At 33.4% G+C, this 26,348-nt stretch overlaps 2 protein-coding genes across 3 annotated transcripts; both read right to left on the bottom strand.

The window, feature by feature from the left end:
- Positions 1 to 469: 469 nt before the first annotated feature.
- On the bottom strand, positions 470 to 3,457 carry LOC116203342 (laccase-14-like). 2 transcript variants are annotated; one of them, XR_004156244.1, is made up of 4 exons: positions 2,209 to 3,457; positions 1,330 to 2,111; positions 750 to 1,096; positions 470 to 610 (listed from the first exon to the last, which is right to left on the bottom strand). XR_004156244.1 is itself a non-coding variant. In XM_031535031.1 (3 exons), the coding sequence occupies exons 1-2, from the start codon at positions 1,530 to 1,532 to the stop codon at positions 862 to 864; spliced, it is 438 nt and encodes a 145-aa protein (XP_031390891.1). In that variant the 5' UTR covers positions 1,533 to 3,457; the 3' UTR covers positions 470 to 610; positions 750 to 861. The 2 variants fall into 2 exon arrangements, 1 of the variants encoding a protein (XP_031390891.1); XM_031535031.1 differs by having other exon boundaries at positions 1,330 to 3,457.
- A 4,331-nt stretch (positions 3,458 to 7,788) lies between these two features.
- On the bottom strand, positions 7,789 to 11,827 carry LOC116205995 (laccase-14-like). Its single transcript, XM_031538715.1, has 7 exons — positions 11,585 to 11,827; positions 10,829 to 10,980; positions 10,042 to 10,286; positions 9,786 to 9,911; positions 9,073 to 9,652; positions 8,468 to 8,826; positions 7,789 to 8,137 (listed from the first exon to the last, which is right to left on the bottom strand). The coding sequence occupies exons 1-7, from the start codon at positions 11,729 to 11,731 to the stop codon at positions 7,956 to 7,958; spliced, it is 1,791 nt and encodes a 596-aa protein (XP_031394575.1). The 5' UTR covers positions 11,732 to 11,827; the 3' UTR covers positions 7,789 to 7,955.
- Positions 11,828 to 26,348: the final 14,521 nt, after the last annotated feature.

Here is a 26,348-nt window from a genome sequence, read left to right as displayed (position 1 = left end):
AGAGGGCAATTATATAGAGATACTGCGAGGAACAGAAGTTATTCTGTTTCCTTTTCCTTTCCGGCTCAAACTACAATATTAACAAATAAAACCACTAAACTTGAACGACAATACATTAATTTTGTTACTTTGACGAACAAAATGCTTGGACGTGTAGCAAGACTCGACCTTGGAATGATTTATTATAACAAATAGGTAAACTCATGGACTCGATATTGATTATTTCTCATCATATCAAGTTGAAAAAGGACTTTTGAAGATATTCTCAAGAGGAAGCGGCAAGTGCGACCCCAGAAATTTGAACTAATTTTAGCTAACAGAGACGTTCAAGTAGTGCCGGCAGCTGTTCTTATTCACAACCTGGACTATACCAATATAATTTTTTCACTATTGGCAGGCAAAATGCTCGGACATGTCTTGGTCGAGAAATCAACCTTGGAATGATTATAATCGGTGGCCGCTTTGAGGTTTGATTCAACTCCACAGGAAGGCATATTCGGAGTAGGTTCCCTCATACTTGTCTCTGGAGTCGGCCCGTCCTTTACGATTAGAACTGTATTCATTCCCCATGACAAATGTCTGTCAAAGTGACAGTGGAATAACCATACGCCTGCCCAGACGACATTCACACCTTAGATGAAAGCAGTTGCAAAATACTTACATGTACCAGAAGCGAGGTATAATTAAGTAACAAAAGGATATAAGATATATGAAATTTAGGAATATTATGAACGTATATAGGTAAATACCGGGATTATTGGCCCTGAATCGAATAGCGATCCACCCATTCTTGGGAGAAGATATGGTGTTAAGGTGAGGGGGGTCCACTAGATTGTAAGTTTTTGGGTCATTTTCGAAGTCTTAGTTTCCTCTTCCTTCCCCAACCACATAGAAGCAGTAGCCGTGCAAGTGCATCGGGTGGTCTATGGGCGCATTAAGCACATTTGTTCCCTGGAAGAATATTTCGACGTTCAACACCTTCAGCCTGGTCCCACGGTCCGATGCACTCGTGTTGTATTCTGGAGGCAAACCGGTGAAGTCGAAGAATGTAGGCGGATCATCTGGGAAGTCCATGGTGTAGAAACCACGCTGATTCCTGCAGATCCAGATATGCGTAACCTTAAAAATCAGAAGATTGCACCACTTTCTTGACCGAAATGTTCCGACAATTTTTTCTCTCATGACATGAAACCTTAAGGAATTAAATAAAGAGAGATGCAAAAGATATAACTTTAACCGTGCTTGGGCTTCTCGGCCTCGGATTTCACCGGAGAAGCAAACAAGCAAGAGAGACGACTAAATTTTATGAAGAGGGAAGTCCGTAAGTACATGTAATAGGCCGTAAGAACATCTATGCTTGGGTTTACCCAGCTCATATTGTTCAAGCCAGAGGACATTCTGATACCGTTGCTGGTGTTTTCCAAGAGTTGGCTAACCGAAACTGTTATGAACATTTTGGTCGTGACGTTCATGGGGACATCATTTGGGTGATCTTCGTCTACCAGGCTTCGCATCTTCACCGTGAAGTTCATCACTGCATCAATGCTAAAGTACTTCGGCAAGTACGTGATTGTTGGGAGCTCCGGCTTCTCTGGGGCTGTGTAGTTCCCATTATACTGTAGGATCTCCGATGCATTTGTGATGTCATAGAACTGGTAAGTGAGTATCCCACTAATAATAGCCTGGCAACAATGTAGTAGTGACTCGGGTTCTGGTTCGCAGTGAGCAATGCATCGTTATCTTACATGTACATTATATCTGTTTATGGTCTCTAGTTAATGTAAATATGTATTTAAACACAATATATCATTTTTGCGAGTTCTTGTGTATCATGCAATCATCCTGATTTGATTGACTAAGAATCTAAATATATGAAGAAATGATAAATTATTAATTTAATTAAGTATAAATAGAGTCATAAAAGAATAAAAATTCTTATGGATTGTCTCAGAGAGAGAACCAATGAAGAGTGATGCCGTAGGTTCCCTTATTGATGGCGTTATTGTAAACAGTTTCCCCTTTCCTAACTCTTATGGTTGGACCAGGAAACATGCCATTCACAACCAGTATACTCGTATTAGAGCACAACTGGCAAAAACTCTCTCCTCCAGCTGCAAATTTGCAAAATACATGCTTAATTAGGAATGATCATAATATTAATGGTGATTTTTTTTTTACATGTAGTAATGAAAATGACAATTAATGTACCGAGCTCACACCAACATGGATTCGTTTAAGCGGTTCGACGCATGTTCCCTTTAAGCAATGTCTCGGGTTCGACTCTTGTGAATGAAGAAAATTCATGCTAGGGGTCGACCCGGCTCGAACTGAATTAGTTGAGGCCCGTTGGACTTTCAAATTATAGGGTATATACAAATATATATTACACTGAACCCATGAGTCTTCCTTGTAAAAGAAAATATGACCGCTAAAAAGGTAATGATGACTATTTGCTTACTATTGAGAAGGGAGTTGGCTAATAATTAATAAATGATTAAATTACATATAAAGAAATAATCAATATTCTTTAACCCAAAAAAAAAATCAATATTCGATTTTGGTTCAGATTTACCCCCATTTTTTTAACCGCGAAATCACAACTCACACACTGATTTCGTTCAATCGGCTGCTTCCTATAAATTCCTAAGAGTGGCAAAGTAAACAATGTAAATTTTCTATATACTCCACCCTGTTCTTGTAATCACTTCAAACATGTTTTCCTTTTTTGCGGGATCAAAGTTCGAAAACGTACTTAAAATTCGTTTTGTGGAACAAAAGAAATACACTCGAACTAGATCCATGCAATGCACACCAACATTCTTGTACATTACAAAAGTTGAAGCATATATGTAAAAGAGCATATGATCATAGCTTGACCAACTTAACAGTAATTCTCAGAAAATTATAAACCGTCGTGTGCATGTAAATTAATATATGTGTGTCTATATATGATTAACGTATTCTAATACATAGATATAGATGGATATAGAAAGTGATGATACGATGAAATTGAGGTGATGAATATTGACTTCCGCCTGCACATTGTAGGAGAGGATGCGAAGGTGGAGCTCGGCTGTGACAAGGAACGTCGTGAGAGCAAATAGGACCCGTTCCCATGAAAAGCTGATGATCCTTGTATGTCTCAGTCTCTCCATCGTCTAAGGATCTCTCACTGGATATGATGAATGCAGTTTGATCGCCTGGAAAGGATAGTCTCCTTATATATTATATGCGTGCAAGTGTGCATGCCTGCATGTAAGTACAGGGGGTTTAATAATCACTTGTCTTTACTCCTCCCATCTGCTCCCAACCTCCAGGCCTCTCCCTCATTCACTCACATTCAATTAAAAAAAAAAAACCCAAAAAACTTTCCGTTTAAAAATCCTAACGCTATCCCTGCAAATTAAGACCACCTACCAGCCCCCCTCAAGCCGGCCTATACAATTCTCAAACCCATCTCCCCGCAGGACATCCATTGAGCTATGTCGTCCCTGCAAGATCGATCCTATACCTCACCCTCTGCTCCGATCAGTGGTCTATCCGAGTGCTCCTTCCCCTCCCTCGGCGTCTCAGCCAAAACTCTGGCCAAACCTCAATTAATTTACCTATTATCTATAAGGGAAAAAAATAAAAATAAAAGAAGAAAAAGACGACGTATATAAGATCGGAAGAATTGATTGCATAAAAAAATAACCCATTAGTTGTTGCTTGGTTATAGGGAAACCCATGGTCTAATGAAAGAAACGAGGAAAAAGAAAAAAAAAATGCATAAAGTCTCATTGGTGAGATTCGAATTAGAGACGTCCTGGCTCGGAGTTGGCGACTTATGCCCACTATACCAAGCCATTTTCTCATTTTTTGCTTCAATTAAACATGGTACCGTGCATCTATATGTTGGTCTAGAGACATGGTGAGCATGGCCAGACAACTTCAAAAAACCCGGATCACATAATAAAATTTTCTAGATTTTTTGAATTTTTTCAATAATTTTTAATAAAAGCTTCTTTTGGTTAAAAAAAGCTTTTTAAGAAAATTTTAATTGATGTTCTATGATAAAATCCATAAATTTTTTTCTAATTTTTTAATGAAATATTGTCAGTTGAATGATATTTAATAAATTACGAATTGTGAAGTTTCAAAATTAATTAATATTTTTTTATAAGATATCAATATAACTGAATATGTTTCAAACTTTTTAGAAGAACTTGTTATTTATAATTTTAACAATCTTAGATTTTTTTAAGATAAAAAATTAATATCTAATCACATAGATATCAATATTATAATAAATTTATATTTAAAACAAATATATATTAATATATAACTTATGTATGAATATGTATATATATTGGATCATAGACGTGGTCCATGGCCTTATACAAGAATAGGAAATAAAGTGAAACAAATGAGTTATAAGTCCCTTAGTTGAGGATTGAAGCAGGACCTCTTGCATCTGAGTCGAGATGTTGTGCCACTGCACTAAAACTCCTTATTCTATTAATATATATATATATATATATATCTTTTGATAATATATGCACGATTGCATGGATCATCTTTAATATTGTCTTTTTATCGAATTTATGAAATTTTCAAATTGAAAGAATATTTTTTTGATAAGATATCAATATAATCATAATAATTTTGAAATACTTTTAGAGGATTTTATTTTCTACATAATATATTTAATAATCTTGAATTTTTTTTTTAAGTTAACCAATATCTAATCACATCAATATTAACATTAAAATAAACAATAAATAGATAAACATCTATATACATATGATATAAGTATATTGAAATAAATAAGGGTTGATTACCTAAAAAAGTATGACTTTTACACTTTTTCCTAAATATAGCACGACATTAAGAAAATAGCATTAGAAAAACACGATTTTTACATTTTTTCCTAACTATAGCACGACTTTTAAAAAATAACATAGAAAGGCACAACCTTGAGCCACGATCTTCTTTTATAACCTGCTAGAATCGCAATTAAACCTGAAGGTCGTACCTTTCTGTGCTAATTTTTAAAGATGGTGCTATATTTAGAAAAAAGTGCAAATGTTGTGCTTTTCCGTGCTACTCTCCAAAAGTTGTACTATATTTAGGAAAAATGCAAAAGCCATACCTTTCTGTGCTATTTTATAGATGTCATGTTATATTTAAGAAAAAGTGTAAATGTGGTTTTTTTTAAGTGATTAACCCAACAAATAAATATGCATTTTTCTGATAATATATGGTTTCACATGCAATATTTAATATGGTTTTTACTTACAATTTTTTTTAGTGAAATTCCATTAACATTGCATCAATCATATATATCTAATATAATATGTACTCTTGTTGATTGTAAATTATAATCTACAGTCGTTTAAAACATGCATACGAAAGATAATAAAATTGATAATAATAAAAAAAACGTGTAACGCTCGGATTCCGTGACTAATGTATATAATCTATAGAAAAATTATAGCACGACATTGAGTCGTGGTGACATGAAGTTTCCAGCCGTTAGATTTTATTTTCTTTGTCCCAGTTGAACGGATAAAACATGAAACCGACAACTCAAGTAGCTGATTCCCTTATGAGGCCCACAGTCAGCTACCCCTCACACGGTCACTTACCCCATCCATCGATCGTTCGACAGTCAAGTCAAGTCAACTACACCCCTCCCTCACAAAGCGGGTTAATTCTTGCACAATTCTACACCACGTGCCACCTCTTTATGATTTTGGTTTTACATTATGTTTTTCATTACTTTATTTCCTGTCATATACATATACATATACATATACATATATATACATATATGTATGTATATATCATCGAGGGAAAATAATATTGGTAACCGTGTAACAATTATTGGCCAAAAAAAATTGTAACAATTCCGAATAAGTTCGGACAATGAGGGCATGTAAGGATGTTTTTTTTTTTTTCAAAATTTAATTCACAATGTTCATTCTCTCATTTAAAATAGGGGGTTTAAGTATGTTCTTTCGGGTGGTGCAAAAGAGATATTTATTTATTTATTTATTTTTCGTTCCTTCCTAACAAAATTTCCCTTCTGTTGGAGATGAAAGAAAATGAGACGGCACATGAGACTCTTTTATAGAAACGGCATTTTAGGAATTTCATAATGTGAGACTGGAATCAAAATATGGAGAGACAAAAATGAGATTTTAATATATGATTTGTTGATTAAATAAGTATATATATTTTGTTTTTATCAATATAATTAATGAGAGGCGTTTATTGATGAGAAGGTGCATTAGAAAAATGGCAATTGATGTATAGGTCTTCTAGGTGAAATTTTACAAAAAAATTGTCTGACGAGATACATACATATTTTCAAACATGCAAATTGAAGAGACAGATGCAACCTACGAAAAAAAGAGACAGAGATGCACGTTTTAGAAAATAAATGTCGAAAGATATTATAAGACGTTTGACCCTTCTATATGTAGTATATAGTATGGATATAAAATTGGATATTTATGGCCTAAGATTCAGAGAAAAAAAGGCTAAACTAATGTATCCAAAACCCTTTATTGAAAAAAGAATGTATTTACTTGTTATTAGATCCGTGGGCCTTTTCATAACCCAAAACAGAATGTATATGAAGCCCACCGAGAAAAATGGTACTTGAAAAAAAAAAAACCCTTGTTAGAATATTTGGACGAAAATTTTATTTTCAAAATTAATAATGGCTGATTGGACTGGGCCGAAAAGAAAAATAAGGGCTGATTGGACGGTGGCCCAAACCAGAGTTTTTTTAAAAAATAATAGATACTATAAACTTGTAGTATCTATTATTTGTTAAATTTTTTAGAATATTTATTTTTAAAAAATCAATTCCAACAGAGTTTTTTTTGGTCAGAAAGTCTTTTTTAATATTTTATCCAAAGAGTTTTTGACTAAATTTTGTTGAAAAATAATTAAATTTTCCGACTAAAACTCATATCATAAATCATTTTTTTATTGGTTTTAGTTTTTCCAATAGTTTCCATTTAACTTCCATCAAAAATTTGTCGGAAATGGATTTCTGTAGAAATATATTGTTGGATACTCTCGCCTATTTCTGATGGCATTTTCCTCGATATAATCTGTTGGAAATTTCCGACAAAAAGCTTTAATCGAAATACCGAGATTTCTCGTAGTTGATGGTCGACCCGGTATGAAAATCACAACTGAACTTTAAGGGGCTCTTTATTTTTGGGTAGGAAACGGGGTCTAAGCCCAAGTTTCGGGAGCTTTTGTAGGGTTTGGACTCCTTGGAGCTGGTGTCGGAAAATATAATTATGCGTTCTGTCGGACTCTTTGGAGCGTTTGAAGATGTTGTTGACTGGCTATTACGTGTTGGCTCACTTTGGGCAGAGGTGTCCCTCGCTCAGTTTACTCTATTTTCTTTCTTCCGTGTATATCTCGCATGTGAAAGACCAACGTAATTCAATTGAATCGTGTCAGTCCAATAAACGATTAAAGATCTCTCAAATCATAAAATTTCTACTCCTGTAGCAGACTAGTTTTTTTTTTTGGTTGCCACTAGGACTAGCGGGTTGAAGTCATACATAATTTACCAATCTTATGTTGATCGGAGGGTGTGATGGTTGTCGACTCTTTCCTGTAACATATGCATATATATTAGACTACCCCTGCATTTCACTTATTCATTTTCTTTGAGGGCAAATATAGGTATATTCCAAGAAACAAACTACAATAAGGTCGCATTTTGGCTCAAACTACCGTGACAATTCACTGGCATATGCAGATGGACAAGCACGACCAGACTATAATAACCAATATTGATAATAATCGTAGCTTTTTTTATAGCTAATAATAATCGTAGCTAATAGGTCTTACATGGTACCCTCATCATCAATAAATCGGACAATGACAAAACATGCATTTATACGTTCAAATGATAATTAAGATGATCGGAAGTCTAGTGAGACTCAACCCTCGAACAATTTATCTTCAGCAGTCCCTTTGAGCTCTAGCGTAGGTTTACAGGTAGGCATATTGGAAGGGGGTTCCCTCAAACTTGTCTCTTTAGTCGGCCCATTCAATACAATCAAAACTGTGTTCATTCCCCAGGAGAAGTGTCTGTCAAGGTGACAATGCAACAACCACGTGCCTGCCAACGATATTCACGCCTTAAATCAATAGCATGATATACAAAGAAATCATTTCCTAAACAATTATGAGCTATACACAATGGTAGATGTATAATAATTAAGAATATATATATATATATGAGAAGGGCAATTTGGTTTAATGGCATAAGAGATCGTGAATTCAATTCCACCCATCAGGATTCCATGTGTCCCTATATTTCCCTTCTCTATGATACAGTACCTATGAATAATTAAGGAGTCATGGCAATTTTATTTTTTTTTTGGTAAATAAAAGACTTTCATTCAACTGAAGTCAAGCCAGAGGCAAATATTAGCAAGGTATTACATACCAGGATTATTGGCCCTGAACCGTATGGCAACCCACCCACTCTTGGGAGAAGACATGGTGTTGAGGTGAGGGGGATCCACAAGATTGTAAGTTTTGGGGTCATTGTCGAAGTCGTAGTTTCCCCGCCCTGCCCCAACAACGTAGAAGTCGTAGCCGTGCAGGTGCATTGGGTGTTGTACGGATGAATTAAACACGTTCGTGCCCTGGAACACAATCTCAACCTCCTCCCCATAGTTCAACACCTTCACCCGGGTCCCAGTGTCCGCATCAACCATGTCGTACCCTGGCAATATACCCGTGAAGTCGAAGAAATAGGGCGGCTCGTCCGGAAAGTCAGTGGTGTAGACGCCACTTATGTTTCTGATTCAGGTCCACAAGTTTTAAAAAAATCAGATTATGCTACTTCCTTTTGCAACGATAGGGTCGAACCTGATACATGTCAACTTCTTATCATCTTTTTAACCACTTGATCAACTTAGCAAGGGAAAATTTTAGTTTCTTTCTTTGTAATTCCATATAATTTTTAGTCTTATATAGATGGAAAAAAAAAGGGCGAGAGAAATGAGAAATTTTCTATAAGAAGAGGGAGTCCAAAGGTTTGCCTACCTGTAATAGGCCGTGAGTATGTCGAGCTTTGCGTTATTCCAGCTTATATTGTTCATGCTAGAGGACATTCTGAAAGTGTCTCCAGGTTCCAAGAATTGATTAAGCGAAGCTGTAATGTACATTTTAGTCGTGATGTTCATGGGGACATCAATCGGGTGAGCTTCATCTGCCAAGCTTCGTATCCTTCCTGTGAAGTCCATTGCTGCATTGATGTTATAATAATTCGGCAAAGTCACGAACTCTGGCTTCTCTGGGGGTGTGTAGTCCCCATTGTACTGTAGGATCGCTGATACATTTGTGAAGTCATATAACTCGTAAGTGATGACTGCGCTGATGAATTGCCTGGCAATGATGTAGTATTGACCCAGGGTCTGGTTTGCAGTGAGCAATGCATCAATGGTGCGTCCGGGTGATATCATGATGTATCTCGTGACAAAGGGTTTCACGTACGATCCATCCATCCCCACAATGGTGAGGTTGTGCCCTGCGATGCCTAGAAAGAGTTCTGCATTCATGGCCGCATTCACAATCTTGAGAAGATAGGTCTTCCCGTAGTCGACATGCCATCTATAGGTTGATCCTGCAGCATGAAAAAGAGGAGAGGCAATTCGCTGTTTTATCTTAATTAATTAATTAATTATATATATATGGGGTACTGACAATCAGCATGACATAATATCCATGTGAAGAATGAGTTAGAATTATATGCATACCATTAGAGCAAGGGTAAAAATCCCCGGGCTGGCCATTAATTGTGTAAGCATCTGATGTGGGCAAGTCTACACCTTCTACTAAGTCTTCTTCAACCATCGCTCTGACATCGCCTTTGAACCAAGACCCTGGAAAAAGAAACATGGAAAATTAAAACTTAAAGAACATAAAAAAGGGGGATATTAAAAAAAAAAAGATTGTGTTGATTCTCAACTTCGAACAAAAGGAAACCAAATTGTAATTTAAATTTCCGCATACCCAAGATCATAACCTCTTCTGCATCAGGCTGAGGATAAGGATAAGGAGTTCCTTCTGGTGGGTAAACAACAATGGCGCCGTGAACTGTTGCTCTTGTCCAATCACTATGAGCATGCCACCAGACCGTTCCTTCTTCGACTGAAAAATTGATTTCATAAGTGAAATTTGCACCCGGTTTGATTGCACACTGCGTTATGTACTCCGGACCGTCAGACCATGGATTTCTTGGTTGCAGTACCCCGTGCCTGCAGGGAATGTCATCAAAAAAATTAACATACCAAAAGACTAGGACTTATCAATGGCCTACCGAGCAAAAAAAAAAAGTAAAGGACTCATCAATGGCCAGCGTGTTGCTGCAAGTGAAAAGAGAGAAAGAAAACAGAAGGAAAAAAAAAGACCTTCGAACAGGAGTACCGGAAGTACTTACATGAACTAATTACATAATGATGAAATTACAAAATATATTTACTTATCTTTTTCCTAATTAGCTTGCAATATAGATTCTAGATTTCTTGCAAAGAAAAGATGCTTTTCTTCCTACCCAGTCTGAGATTTAGTTTCCAACATTTTCCGTCACGGCCATGTGTTACTTATATCATATTGAATCTTTTGACATGAACGACTCTCATCGGAAATACATTACATTTATTTAGTCTCTACTCATCATTTGATTGACTAAGAATCGAAGATAGATTTGAATATATATGTAGAAAACAATAGATTATTTTACGTATAAATAGTTATAAGAGAAGAAAAATTATTATAGATTGTCTTTGAGAGAGAGAACCAATGAAGAGTGACGCCGAAGGTTCCTTTGTTGATGGCGTTAACAAAGACAGTATCCCCTCTCCGAACTCTTATGGTTGGACCAGGAAACATGCCATTCACGACCAGCATACTCTTGGTAGCACACAACCTCGTATAATTTTTCTCCTCCAGCTGCAAATTTGCAAAATACATGCTTAATAAGGAATAATAATAATGTCAATGGTATTTTTTTTTTTCAGGTGAACCGGTAAAACTATCTCTAATCATAAATAATATGTTGAATACAATTGCCAAAAAGTTAATGATCACAATTTGCTTATATATGGAGACGGCAGTTGGCTAAAAATCAATAAACGAATAAATTGTATATAAAAAATCATGAATTTTCAGTAATTTTTCTTTTAACGATGAAATCACGACTCACGTAATAGTTTCGTTCAATTCTGCTCCTTCCTGTATATTCATCTTCGTTCTTCTAATCACTTCTACCATGTTTTTTCCGGTTTGGGGGGGTAAAAGTCCAACGCATGTTTAATATTTGTGTTATGGAACAAAGGTTTGAACTAGCTAGATATCCATGCAATGTGCACCCACCTTCTCGTACATTACATAAATTGAAGCATATATGTAGAAGAGCATACGATCATGGCTTGACAAACTTAATAGCAGTTCTCAGAAAAATAATTAACCCTCACGTGTGCATGTAAACTAATACATGTATTTGATTAATTAATCTAATGCATGGATAAAGATGGATATAGAGAGTGATTCTCACAATGAAATCGAGGTGATGAATATAGCCTTCGGCCTGCACGTTGCTGGAGAGAATGAGAATGTTGACCTCGGTTGTGACGAGGAACGTCGTGAGAGCAAATAGGATCCGCTTCCATGAGAAGCTGATGATCCTCGTATGACTCTCCATCGTCTGAGGATCTGTCACGGTATATGATGAATAGCTGATTGTTTGTCCGGCAAGGATGCTCTAGTTATATATATACGTGCAACATTATATGTATGCATCCGTGTCTACGTGCATGAGTATGTCCAGTGGAGGGGCTTTTGGAATTATAGTTAGAGGGGTTGACCGATAGTTACATCAATAAGCTGCAAGGGGATACTTTCTGCTCATCATAATTTAGCATTACTCGGTGTCACAGTAACTTTGCCCACGTGACTTTAATAAGATCAGAAGAATTGATTGCATAAAAAGATAAACGTCGTTTGTTGCTTGGTTATAAGGTAGCCCATCCATCGGTCTAATCAAAGAATAGGAAAACCGAAAAAAAATGAACACATGAAGTCCCACAAAAATCGGATTCAGGACCTTTCGAGTTGGCAACTTATACAACTACACCAAATATCATCCTCATTTTTGCTTCATTTTCGGATGACTCATTGATTATTAATACGCGTGGCATCTATAGGCTGGTTTATGATTTTTTTTTTAAAGGAGATCATGAGACTAGTAAAAGGAAATAGAAATGGCAAACTTAATAAATGAGGATTTTGTGTTAAACATGAAACTTTTGGGTTAACATACAATTTTATGTGCCACTGCACCATCTCCAGCTTTCTGTGGTGAACAAATTACACATATGTGTTAAAATTTCTAGTGTTGACTTGTGGTTTGCTGGGTCTATCTTGTGATCTAGCTATATACAGGTTATGAAGATAGCCTCGTGCGACAAAAGGTTTTTGTTGGTGTGACGAGAGCATGTCACAGAATTGTTTTTACCAACCGATTCTTTATTCATAGTTGTCAGACTTATTGAATCTCCATTAATTAACTAGGTGCAAGCATGCGCACGTTGTGCATATGTAAAAATTAATTAGTGAAATTTATTTTATTCGACATTTATGAAGAAATTTTTAAATTTGTCTGGAGAACTTTTATTTTAAGATTGCTTTGTTTTATTTATTTGTGACTGGAAACTTTTCATTTATTTTTTAACGAAATATTCAATATGTACTCAAAAATCGAAAAGTTTGTTTCACTTTAATAGAGAATGATTAATTATGATGGTAAAGGATAAAGAAGGACAAAGACACGAATCTATCATGAAGAATCAAATATACAAAACAATCGAGAAGACAATCAATCACGAGTTGAGGTTTATAACATGAAGAATCGAATATATAAAGCAATCGAGAAGACAATCAATCACGAGTTGAGGTTTATAAAATGGTGCGTCTTGTCTCGTTTATATTATATAACAAATAGATTAAATTGTCACGTTTAATCTTGAACAAATTCAATTCTTGCAAGTTTGTTATCCCTAATTTAATTCTCGTAAGGCTGAGTAATTAATTGCATACTAACCTCCATATGCAACTTTTGAAAAGCCATCACTCAATCTTCCACTTAATTTCTTGCGCAATACATATTTACATATATATATATATATAAGCATCTATACATTTGGATATCTATCTATCTATATATCTACATTAATTTGGCTTAATTCAATGAGTTGAAGTGCTTCGGCGCTTATTCCGCTTAAATAAGGTCTCGGGTTTGAGTTCTTGTGAATGAAAAAAATCTACGCTGGAAGAGCTTTACATCTTAGTGGGCTGACCCGACTCGACTGGATTAGTCGGGGCTCAATTGAGCTTTCGAATACCATGGTTCATACCAAAAAATGAGAATCTTTCATTCGCACGACGCCAACCTTCCATTCAAGCATTTTAAACAATCTCTCAACTCGTGATTGATCGATTCTTTAAATTTCTGTCATTAAATATCTACTTGATTGTTACAAAATTCACTCATTAAATCATTCATATATGTGATTTATTTTGGTACTCATTCCCCGATCCTTATAGTTCTGCCTTTTGCCGAGCCCATTACTTTACGGAAGACCAAGGGCGGGACCGGAATGTATCAATAAAAGGGTCCGGATAATAAATCAATTGGGTCCGTGATGTTCTTTTTGATATTGCCTTTTTAAGTCATAAAACCTTTCCTCACAAACTGCACGTGCATTCCATTTACATATATACACAATTCCACCTGCAATTCTACTTCAATCATCCTCGCCATTCAGAAAAATATACAGTGAGTATTAAACAACCACGTGGTTGTACAATACACGCTGAATATTTTCTCATGTCCGGTACCTCCAAAACCTCACATTTTTCATTTCTTCGAGGTAAGGACAAAGACCTCAGATGAATCACCGATTGAGCATCTCTTCCCCAATAAAATATCCGACGAGTAATACACCACCACTTGGCTGTATAAAACTCAATTATCGAGTGATAAGTGTAAAAGATGTAGTTATTATCCATGAAATTTCTCTCTCCACCTTCATATAAGTCACTCAATATTTGAATTTTACATAACCAAGTAGTTGTGTATTATTCACTGAATATTTTCTCCCATTCTCCATAAGAATATCTTACGTGCAATGGTGGTATCACGTAAGATTATGCCATAAGACACATTAAAAATATAATTAATTACTTAGAAAAATACGACCTTCATATTTTTTTCCTTAAATATAGCACGACTTTTAGAAAATAGTACAGAAAGGCACGACCTTTACATTTTTCTAAATATAGCATGACATTTGGAGAGTAGCACAAAAAAGTACGAATTTCGCATATTTTCTTAAATATAGCATGATCTTTAAAAAATAGTACAGAAATGCACGGCTTTCAGATTTAGTTGTAATTCTAACACGTTAAAAAAGAATATTGTGCCTGAATGTCGTGTATTTCTGTACTATTTTTTAAAGATCGTGCTATATTTAGGAAAAAGTGCAAAAGTCATACATTTCTATGCTACTCTTCAAACATCGTGTTATATTTAGGAAAAATACAAAGATCGTGTCTTTCAGTACTATTGTCCAATGATCCCATTATATTTAAGAAAAAGTACAAATACCGTATTTTTCTAAGTGATTAACCCTTAAAAATATTATTTTTGGCAACAATAAATTATTTTTATCAACAATTTTTTGTTTACATACTAAAAATCAAAATGTCAAACCCTTATTAACTTGTGACATTGCCACATGATATACCGTTGCATGCAAGATTTTATCCTTCCCCACCCTCCTCCTTCTCGTTCTCTCTCTCTCATTTCGAATATATCAATGAAATTCTCAAAAGAAAAGGAAAGGAAAGTCATTGTTTGTAGTTTGTTTAATTAACCCGGTCCCCTGAATCATAGACTTCAATTGTTTGCATATATATATAATATTTCTCTTTGTACATATCTATTATCTCTATAATTACATACATTTTACGAGATCGGGATTTTTTAAGGATATGAATGAACAATGATATAAATTCAAGATAAGATTAATAAGAAAGTAATTTTTCTAATAATAATTAAAAAATTTGGGCTAAAATTGAATTAAAATGAAAAAAGAAAGGTGTGCATGACAGTACTATCTATCACGCTTAACTTAATAAGTGACTTCTTTTCCTTAAGAAAGATCTTGGAATTTGAGTATTGTGAATTGAATAAAATCTACGATATGAAGAATTTTTCTCGAGTACAGACCAATTTAGTTTGAACTTGATTAATTGGGACTCACTGAACTCTTACAAATCAGGTGGTGCATAACGAAAAAAAAAAAGCATTTCTTTGCTTTTTGTGAATAAAATCACGGGAGACACTATTTTCACAACATGCATTTCATTTTTTAATTTCTTTAGTTAATACTTAAGGTTGATGTACCAGAATAATTGGGCCAATATTATTGGCCGGCCTTGAACCGTAGAGCAACCCACACATTTTTGGAAGGAGAGATGGCGCCGTTGAGTTGGGTTTTGGGTTCATTTTCACTGCATCGAATGGGTTATGATGCATTTATCACGTTATTGCCCTAGATCACAATTTCAACTTCGTCAACCACAGTTCGAAACCTTTATCGGGTCCCACCATTCGATTCAGACTGGCTGTATAGTAGTGATAAATTGGTGAAGTTGAAGTATGTGGACAGTTGCTTGCGACGTCTTTGGTGCAGAAGGCACTCATGTATTCGTGTTTAAGTATACAACAGTTTTTCAAAATCAGAATGCGCAGCTAAATTTCAATGAGGAAAAATGAATGACTTTCAAGTGAATTACATGAAATTAATAATGATCTGTGTTTGGACCATACTGCAAATTAAAGAATGCGAGAAGACAGATTTTCTGCTCGATGTCAAGAAATAATGACCTACAGAACTCTCCACGTGATTTATGGTACGTCTATTTACATAAATAAATTTTACTTAACTTAATTTAACTTTATTTTTTCCTTAATTCAACAACACAATTATTTTTTTTATATTTTTCTTCAATTTCTCTTTCATACATTTTCTTATCTACTATTGCAATTAAAGCTTTAATACTAAATTCTCTCAACTATTCAATATTTTTTTTCTCTATTTCAATATTTTTCTCAATTTAATAGTACAATCATTACTTTTTTATCATCTTTTTCAAATTTCTCATATACTTTTTTCAACAAATTTTGTCTTCATCTCCTCAAATCAAATTAAATCAAACTGAACTTCGTTACCAAACGCTACGTTAATTTTGGATCATATTTTCTCTTTATCTCTCTGCAAATGTTTTTTAAAAAATTATATATGAAAAAAATTGTTGCCTAAGCACATATGATAGTGCAACTAGGTTTCCATTAATTAATGATAACAATCAAAGACATCTACACGTCAATTAGAAACCTTGTTACACATTATCAATTTTACATTCAATTAGAATATGTCAAGAACAGAATTGGAGCAGAAGAAGATGCCTTGTTTTCATTCATTCGATTGGTATGTATACATCCAGGTCCGATAAATAAAAGGAAATTGATATTTATGGCTAAACTAGGGATTCCTAAGTATGGTATACAAGGATATGTACATAAATTATAATGGGAAATAAATCTTTCATTAATAGAATCTTTCATGTTCTTGTATATTTAGATATTCAATTTAATTTAAGGTCACAATATATTCGGCGACCATAATATATTCAATATACAGTCGATAGTTTATACAAATTTACTCTGTATTACATTAAATATAAATTAATATCTAAAATATATGCACTATAAGAATAATGCTTATTTTCGGATGGGCAAATTGATGATTTCCGACGAAATTCCGACAGATTTTTAAGGGAAAATAATCCCTCGGAAAAAACGCCCTCGTAATGATTTTTTAGAAATTCGGAATATATATTTAAAAAAATAGTAATTGCACGGACCGTCCTGGTCCCGGCCTTCCCAGGAACCGGTCTGCCATCGCACGAGGCAACCCTAGGCGGGTCTGACTCACCCACACGTATTGGAAATATTTCTTGCGCCAAAGCCAAAACTAAGTCTTCAACGTGATAATTACACTCGGAAATTGCGAATTTTCTTGCACTGATAACCCAAAAAACGACGAAAAAAGTAGAGACTATTACGAGTACAATTTTATAAATGTAGCAGGATGAAAAATCAATGAAGTTTTCTACTGGCTCGTGGTTGTTGGGAACTCTGGGCCTGTGTATGTTTAATTTTCTCGTTAGAATAATCATTTTTTAAAAAATTTTGAAAAGTGCAAAATATATTATATTCATATTCAAATTTGTTGATCTAGCAATGCATTCCACTAATAGGACATACTTTTTTGGTGAATTAATAAAACATAGTTCCATAAAAAAAAGTACGTAAAGAAGCTCATATATGGTTATTATAAGTTCCTATTCTCCGTAATATAAACCAATATGAATTATTTCAAATGGTTTAGCGATTATTTCACATCCGTGGTTATTGTGTCACAATCACTACATTCTTTCTTATATTTTTTTATTTCTTTGCTCGCAAATTTAGGTGTTAATGCTTCCAACAGGGAACTCCATTATCCCCGCCAAGACTGCTTATAATTTGAACACTAGAACATTTTCATTCTCTTGAGTAGATTCACGATTCTCTTTTTAAGATAATTATTTCAAAAATATTGTGTGAGTATTTTATGGAAAATGTTTGAGCGATAGAATTATAAGAAATCAAAATTTTAATATTAAGGAAAAATTCAAAAAAAAGAATGAAAAAATAGTTACGAACGCTGAATACCAAAATTAAAAATTTATTGGATGAAAATTTTAATAAAATGATAAAAATAGAAAAGTAATTAAAAATTTTAGATGAAAACGGATAAAAAAAGAAGAAAATAACTGAAATAGAATATTTTATCTCATCAGATGTAAAGGGTAAAAAAAGAAAAAAAATTAGCAAAAGAACTAAAGCAGAAAAGTTAATAGTTAATGTAGGGGATTATTGGGCCAATAATATCGGCCACCCTTGAACCGTAGAGCAACGTCTACCCATTCTTGGGAGAAGAGATGCTGTTTGAGTTGAGAACTCGAGGGGGCTCCCCTATATTTTACCCTATTATTTGCTAATAAAATTTAACTTAATTTAATTTTTTTCTTAATTCAACGACATAATTATTTTTTTTTCAAATTCTCTTTCATACTTTTTCTTGTATATTATTTAAATTAATATTTTAATACTAAATCATTTCAACTATTCAACATTTTTCCTCAATTTCAATATATTTTTTTCTCGATTCATAAAATTATTACTTTTTATCTTTTCTTTAATTCTCTCACATAATTTTTCCAATTACTTTTGTATTTATCTCTTTAAATCAAACTAAATAAAATTATATTAAACTTAAGGGTAAATTACAAAAAAAAAAACTCAAATTTTGTAAAATGTCTCAATTTTGTCCTAAATTTTGTTTTGTAACAGAAAAAACTATAAGTTTTCTAAAATGTCTCAAAAATGACCTCTGTTATAACTTCCGTTAATTTTTGCTTACATGTGACCTACGTGGACTGTTAAAGAGACCCACCATCAGCAGCAAAAATTGACGGAAGTTATAACGGAGGTCATTTTTTAGATATTTTAGAAAACTTATGGTTTTTTTTGTTACAAAACAAAATTTAGGACAAAACTGAGACTTTTTACAAAATTGTGATTTTTTTTGTAATTTGCCCTAAACTTAATTTTATTATCAAACACAATATAATTTTTTGGGTCATTGTTTTTTCGCTCTCGAAAATTAGGAACAAACTCAACGCATTTCATCACTTTTGTGCCTACAATATCGGCCAGCCTTTCCCCTACCACAGAACTAATGGGGTTATTAATGCATTTTCACGTTTTGATGCAGATGTTTTGTACAGTAGTGACAAACAGAAGTCGGACAGCTCAATTGGGAAATTTGTGGCGTTGAAGCTGCTCATATATGTCTGTATTCAAGTAGCTAAACGGATTTTCAAAATCAGAATGAGCATCTAACTTTCTCCTTTATTTGGAAAGTTAAGGATATACCATCAACTCGAAATTAAGTGATAATATGGTATGAATTTTCGTATAGAACTAACTTGGGTTACAACTTTCCATATTCGCATATGTTCCTTCATAAGTGTACAACTTTCCATATTCACATATGTTCCTTCATAAGTGTCCATTGTCATTTTTTTTTTACGTGATTTGTTTTAACATATAGGGACCGTTTATTTCGTTATAAAGTTCGAGTTCTACATAGTATTTTACGGCGTTTGTTTATAGAAGTTATAAAAGTTAACAATTATAATCATTTGTTCGAGTTAAAATTTTACATTCATGGTCGGTAAAGATTTTGCATTTAAAATAGATGGAATTATTAGATTACAACGAAGATTACGATAATGGGATCCACAATCATCTCTACAAAAATAAATCATATATTAAATTATCATTCACATTCATCGTAATTCAATATAATTGACATATCAATCTCACATTTTAACCTTTTATCTAGGAAAAAAAATTCAATGTTCAAACTTTCTCTTCAATATTCACATTCCATGTAATCTAACAATAATCGAACCAAACACCCCTTAGTCTCAAATCGGATAGATTAAAAACAAACCAACGAGAGATGAGAACTCTTCTGATGAAATTGGTTGTCAAGTTTCTCCACATTCTGATTGTTGATCGCTGTCCTCTCCTTTTCAATAGTTGTTGGTTTTTGTGATGCTATACGAGTTGATCTCCATTGCATTTTTTGTCATCCTTTCCTTGTAATTGTAATTCTTATTCCTTATTAAATTTAGCCTTGCTTTTTTTTTAATAAAAAAAAAGGACAAACAAGCGTACGTATAGAATTCAAACTAGATCATCAACTTTGTTTACATCGTGGTCCATCTTTGAGTTGCTAGCACATTATTATTTTGAGTAGATTCATTAAAATCCATAAACAGAAACGGATACAGGAAAAAAAATTCCAATCGAATATTACAAGATTGAAAAAAAATAGTTTATTAGCCAAATCGTGCCTTAAATATGAAAAATATAAGCTTTTGTCATCCTGTCAATGGTATGGTACCATCGACTTTATAATCGTTGATTTTGATATTTTATTTATTTATCAATCCAATAATTATAAAATCGACGGTACCATACAGTTGATAGAATGTCAAAATCTCCTATGAAAAATAGTTTCAAATCACATGATAATGTTAATGTGACTATGTACTGTCCTTTGGTTCGGAAATGATAAACAAGCATCCCATTGACACATGATAATTACTATGTATTTACTGCATCTCGATATTCGTGACTGAGGTTGCAGCTATATTCGTCACGTGGTTATGCGTTGCACCCGTATTCCTGTCATTTCATGCGACTAGACTAGGTAAAATCTCGGTGAGTATATGTAGATATATTCAGAAAAAGTTGCAGGTTTAATCATTGGGCCATCCGATTACTCAAACTAGACATTTGTGATTTGACCTCGCATTTGTGACCTTACGTCTAAATATTTACTTGAATAAACTTAAAATTATCTAGTCCGAACAGTGACACGCTTGATATTTTAATTTAAATATTTAGTATTTCAGTTTAAGTATTTAGTACTTTTGCTATATGAACTTGCTACGTAAATATTTAGTATTTAGTTCTGTATATATATATATCACGTGAACTTAAACGCTCAGCTAAAGAACTAATCATAAGCTGCACTTCCATTTCCATGCTTGGATTTATAATTACGAGGTGAACTTCTTCTGTAACACTCCGCAAGAGGGGAGGCGTGCTTACTATCCCACACTCGAACCTATAAATCACGAGTTTCATATTCGTGAACTAGTAAAATTGTGTGTTGATGAATGGTACAACGCGTGTTATTAATTGATGCAAGGATTCTCCGCATGTACGTGTCCACAAGGCTATTGTGCGCTAAATTGGTCCTAGTACAAGCCCCCAACCCGGATGTAGGTATCCTCAGACTCGAGCCTATACTGAAACTATAGACCATTAGCTGTACGTAGCCTTAGACTTAATCAATGATCGGTTACATAAAATGAAGCAACAATTTAATAAGCCAAATTTTGTAGCATTCAATTATTCTGATCCTAATAGGGCATCGCCCCGTATTACCCTCCCCCCAAATATTTTATATATATTCAGCTCACTATAAAGGTGGTGGTCTAGTAGTATCACACATAATATGGTGATCCAAATTCTAAAGTTTCAAATTAAAATCTCATCTATGCAAAAGTGTACTCTTTGGCTCGGACTTGGTGAACATCTACATCTGTAAATTATACTAGGATTTTGATGATGCTATGCCAACTGAATCAATACTTGCACAAGTTATTCAATGAGTCTGATATATTCGCAGTTGAACACGAGTGTTCAAATATTACGGAGTTGGGCTGTCCATATCTTTTACTTCAAATTATTTTGATCTTATATATGGTGATACGATGAGCACCATTGTTGCGAATCATGCGGCAGAAGTCTACTTAAATCACTCATGACCGTAAGAAGAAGTCTACCCGAAAATTCTAACTGTAATTCGTCAAACTCCATACTGTATATACTCGTGCATGTAACTTACTTATATACATACACATGGTCATAGATACATGGCGTACGTATATAAATGGAGCACTCCTTCACCGGCTATTCAGAAAAGTCCAAGTGAGAGAGAGGAATCAGAGTATGGAGCAAACATACAAGGATCTTTTTTGCAAACATACAAGGGATCGTTTACTAGGGAAAGGACCCTATTGCTCAAATCTGATTCGTGAACGCTATGTAGACCAAACGGCAAAAATAAAAATAAAAAGAATATCGATTTTTTTTTGGTAGGATAAAAGAAAATAACTTTACCTACCAAAAATAAATAAATAAATAAATTTATTAATAGGAATTTATTTGATTTTTTTTTTGGTGTGTAGTAGGATATCCGTACCCAACGGACCTTGAGTAATTCAATTCAAAGCTCGGTTGCTCCACTGAGATCATGTATATTCTCTATTGGTAAGAATCAGATCTGAGTATTACTTAAGGGGAAGGGCCGATCTACTTGAATAAATTTATATTAGTTCACATTCTTCTTTATTAAGACCATATTTTTTAATTATTTTTGAATCATCATGTAATCTACCTATTCATTTATAGTTTTTCCTACTCTTATTATTAACTAATCCCAAAAAATCCTCAATTTCTTATCAAGTGCTTTTCATTTTCAATCAAATTATTTTTATTTTCTTATTTAAAAGGAATTTAAATTGAGTCAAAATGAAAGACCACCACTTTTTTGTTGCGAAATATATAATTTCTAATTAATAATATATGACGTGATACAAAAATAATAATATTGTAATTTAATTGTAAGATATTACTGTCTGAAAACATTATCATATAGTCCGCAACGAAGTACGAGTGTACTACTAGTAGAATTTTAAACGATGTTCAGTATCCTTGCTTCATTGGAGGAGAACAAAGATTACAATCTCCAAGGAAGATAATGATATATGATGCCCCTCATTAATTAGCTAAGAACACATAAAATGGAATCTCAAAAGTTCGAGCTAATGGTAAATTCAATCACTTCATATATCCAAGATTTTTTTTTTAATTTTTCAATGTAGGATACAATACTCAACACCCGTTTTCACATGCATGACAACATGCTACATTGATACTTTTTGACTTGTGTCGGGTGAACTTAAAAACTTGCCTCAAGAATTAACTATGAGTCTGACTCCATTTCTGTGTGTGGACCCATAACCACCACAGGGATTTCTAATACAATCATTGAGAATAGGATAATTGACTATATGAGGTGGGCTTACCGTTCCGCATTCAAAACTACCGACCTAGAGTTTGTATGCGCGAATTCTTCGATCAATATTTTAAGCAAAGAATCTTAATAAATTGCATTCTTATTTATTTCTATATTGCACTAATTCTTCAATCAGTTTACTTGCATTATTTTTTATTCATAGGTGAATTTAATATCGACATAGAATTCATGAAAGTTTTTAAGTATTCTAAGAATCATTTTACAATTATAAGAATATGTAACTAGCTACTTATAAAATTTGAAAAGGCGTATGTTTATAAGTGTATTTGACACTGAAATAAGAACTGTAACAAATTTTAAATAATCTAAGCACAAATTTACAACCCCAAAAATGTATGTAATTACTTTGCAATTAAAAATCTGAAAAATATGGAGCTAAAGGTTGATAAGAAATGAAGATATGACGAAATCGCATTTCCGTTATATACTATATTAAAAAACTTACTATTAAAAATTCTTATGTACTTTAAGTTCATAAAAATTAACTTACATATATATAAATATCTGACTTTTATTTAGTATTTTAGAGCAAATAAAAAATTTAAGTAATTAAAATAATATTGCGGAACGAGTTGTTTTTTCAAAAGATGAAGAGGTTTTTGAAAAAATATCGCATTATGTTACTGACCAAAATAACAAGAAGGGAAATTTTAGCATGGCCCCATATCATGCTTACACACTGTATGAGAGACATTGAATGGGGGAGTGTACGCGGGTCCCACCCGCATCACACGGCGGTCACGTGGAGTTCTAATAAAAAATGGCAATGTCAAAGCGCTATCACTTACATGAATACATATGTGCATATACATCTATATCTATATCTATCTATGTCTATCCATATATCTATATCTATCTATCTCTATCTATATTTATATCTATATATATCTATCTAAATCACAAGTGTTCAGAATTTCTCGCGAAAAGTACGTTCGTTTTTCATACTCTCGAATTTCTCTTTCATTTTTTAAAAAATGTGGATAAATTGATGTAAATATAAATATTATTTAACCAAGAAATAAGTAATAATATAATATAATATAATATAATATAATTATTCTTAATTCAAGGCATCGATTTATAAAATGTTTAAATAGGAATTGTTACTTACGAACTTAAATAATGCAACAATATTATGGATAAGATACATTAATATAATGGCATAATAATGATCGATTGAAGAATACATTTTTAATAAGGATATTAGATTGTCAAAATTTTCATATGTTTTATAATAATTGTATTAAATTGAAGTAAAATTTAATTATAAAGTAAGTAATATATGTTTTTATTATATATATATATATATATATGTATGTATTGTGCATGATTTTATTTATTAGTTTTCATGTAAATTGCACAAGCAACCCTATTAGTTATACATATGTCAGGAGTTTATCACTCACACTGTTTTATCGAGGAAAATATCACTCACGCTGGATAGAGCCAGAGAGTTACAATAATAGAGACCATGGATTTACCTCGACCTCTCACTCTCATCGATGTTTTACTGCTCAGACACAGACCCGACGAAAATGTGCCCCGACAATAATGGGTTGAGCTGCATTGCCCGATGTGCATATGGTGATTGAGTTGGAAGGGGGGGTCCCCTAGATTTTAAGTTTTGGGGTCATTTTCATTTTCAAAGTTCAATTTTCCTTTGCCCTAGCACAAAGTACGTATATACTGATAAAAAAAAGGGCACAAAATACGCATAGCTGTACTGGTGAATCGAATGGGTTATTGATGCATTTACCACGTCTGTACCATGGAACACTATTTCAACCTCCTCCGCCATATATAGTTCAAAACCTTTACTGAGTCCATGGTTCGATGCACACTGTTGTATCGTGGTGGCAAACCGGTGATTTTTTTTTTACGAATGATAATCCGGTGAAGTTGAAATACGTGGACAACTCAGTTGGGAAGTTCGTGATGTATAAGCCGCTCATACATCTATTTTTAAGTACATAATAGTTTTTTATAATCAAAACGCGCATTAATCCATCTCAAAAATTGGGAATCCACGATTTCACGCGTAGGCGTTTTGTAGTACAAGGATGGCTCATTTGAGAGGTTTGACTGTGGTGTAGAATCCACTCATAGATCTATTATATTTAAGCATATAGCAATTTTTAAAATCCCAATGCGAACCTAACATTCTCATTCATCACATGGGAAGTCATGGATGTACCATCAGTTCGAAATTAAATCGGAACCCACGGTTTGAAGTGCAGACGTGTTGTAGCACAGAGACATCTCATTTGGGAAGTATGTGGTGTAGAAGCCGTTCATATATCTGTTATATTTAAGTACATAACAGTTTTTTAGAATTAGAATGTGCATTTAATTTTCTCATTCATTATATAAAAAAATAAAGGATATATCATCAGTTCGAAATTAGAAGCCCACGATTTGCTACGCAGACGTGTTGCAGTACAAGGACATCTCATTTGGGAAGTATGTGGTGTAAAAGCCGTTCACATATCTGTTATATTTAAGTACATAACAGTTTTTCAGAATCAAAATGTGCACCTACTTTTCTCATTCATTATATAAAAAAGTAAAGGATGCATCATCAGTTCAAAATTAGAAGCCCACGATTTGCTACGCAGGCGTGTTGTAGTACAATGACATCTCATTTGGAAAGTATGTGGTGTAGAAGCCGTTCATATATATGTTATATTTAAGTACATAACAGTTTTTCAGAATCAGAATGTGCACCTACTTTTTTCATTCATTATATAAAAAAGTAAAAGATGCATCATCAATTCAAAATTAGATGCCTGCGATTTGCTACGCAAACGTGTTGTAGTACAAGGACATCTTATTTGGGAAGTATGTGATGTAAAAGCCGTTCATATATCTATTATATTTAAATGCATAATAGTTTTTCAGAATTAGAATGCGTATTTAATTTTCTCATTCATTATATAAAAAAGTAAAGGATGTATTATCAGTTCAAATTTAAAAGCCTGCGATTTGCTATGCAGACGTGTTGTAGTACAAGAACATCTCATTTGAGAAGTATGTGGTGTAGAAGCCGTTTATATATATATATATATATATATATATTATATTTAAGTACATAACAGTTTTTTCATAATCAAAATGCTCATCTAATTTTTTCATTCATTATATAAAAAAGTTAAGGATAAACCCACAATTTGCTACTTAGACGTGTAGTATTACAAGAACCACTCATTTGGGAAGTCTACGGTGTAAAAGTCTTTCATATATCTATTATATTTTAATTAATAATTTTTCAGAATTTGAATGCAGGCGTACCTAACTTTCTTATTCCCTGTAGGACAATTAATTGTAAACCATGAGCTCAAAATTAAGGGAATATATATATATCATGAGCTCGAAATTAAGTGAAAATTAAGTGGAAATTAGATA

Source organism: Punica granatum, chromosome 4 (assembly GCF_007655135.1).
Source record: "Punica granatum isolate Tunisia-2019 chromosome 4, ASM765513v2, whole genome shotgun sequence".
Taxonomy (NCBI): Eukaryota; Viridiplantae; Streptophyta; class Magnoliopsida; order Myrtales; family Lythraceae; genus Punica; species Punica granatum.
This window is presented reverse-complemented; position numbering and strand designations above follow the sequence as displayed.

What these genes read in the sequence shown, in the direction of transcription:
- LOC116203342 (XM_031535031.1), bottom strand. Translation starts at nt 1,532, where the DNA reads ATGAACTTCACGGTGAAGATGCGAAGCCTGGTAGACGAAGATCACCCA. An exon ending in GTTCTTACGGCCTATTACAT is followed by an intron (nt 1,097 to 1,329) that starts GTACTTACGGAC and finishes CTGGATCTGCAG; the next exon opens with GAATCAGCGTGGTTTCTACA.
- LOC116205995 (XM_031538715.1), bottom strand. Translation starts at nt 11,731, where the DNA reads ATGGAGAGTCATACGAGGATCATCAGCTTCTCATGGAAGCGGATCCTA. An exon ending in TTCGGCGTCACTCTTCATTG is followed by an intron (nt 10,287 to 10,828) that starts GTTCTCTCTCTC and finishes CATTCCCTGCAG; the next exon opens with GCACGGGGTACTGCAACCAA. An exon ending in AGAAGAGGTTATGATCTTGG is followed by an intron (nt 9,912 to 10,041) that starts GTATGCGGAAAT and finishes TTCTTTTTCCAG; the next exon opens with GGTCTTGGTTCAAAGGCGAT.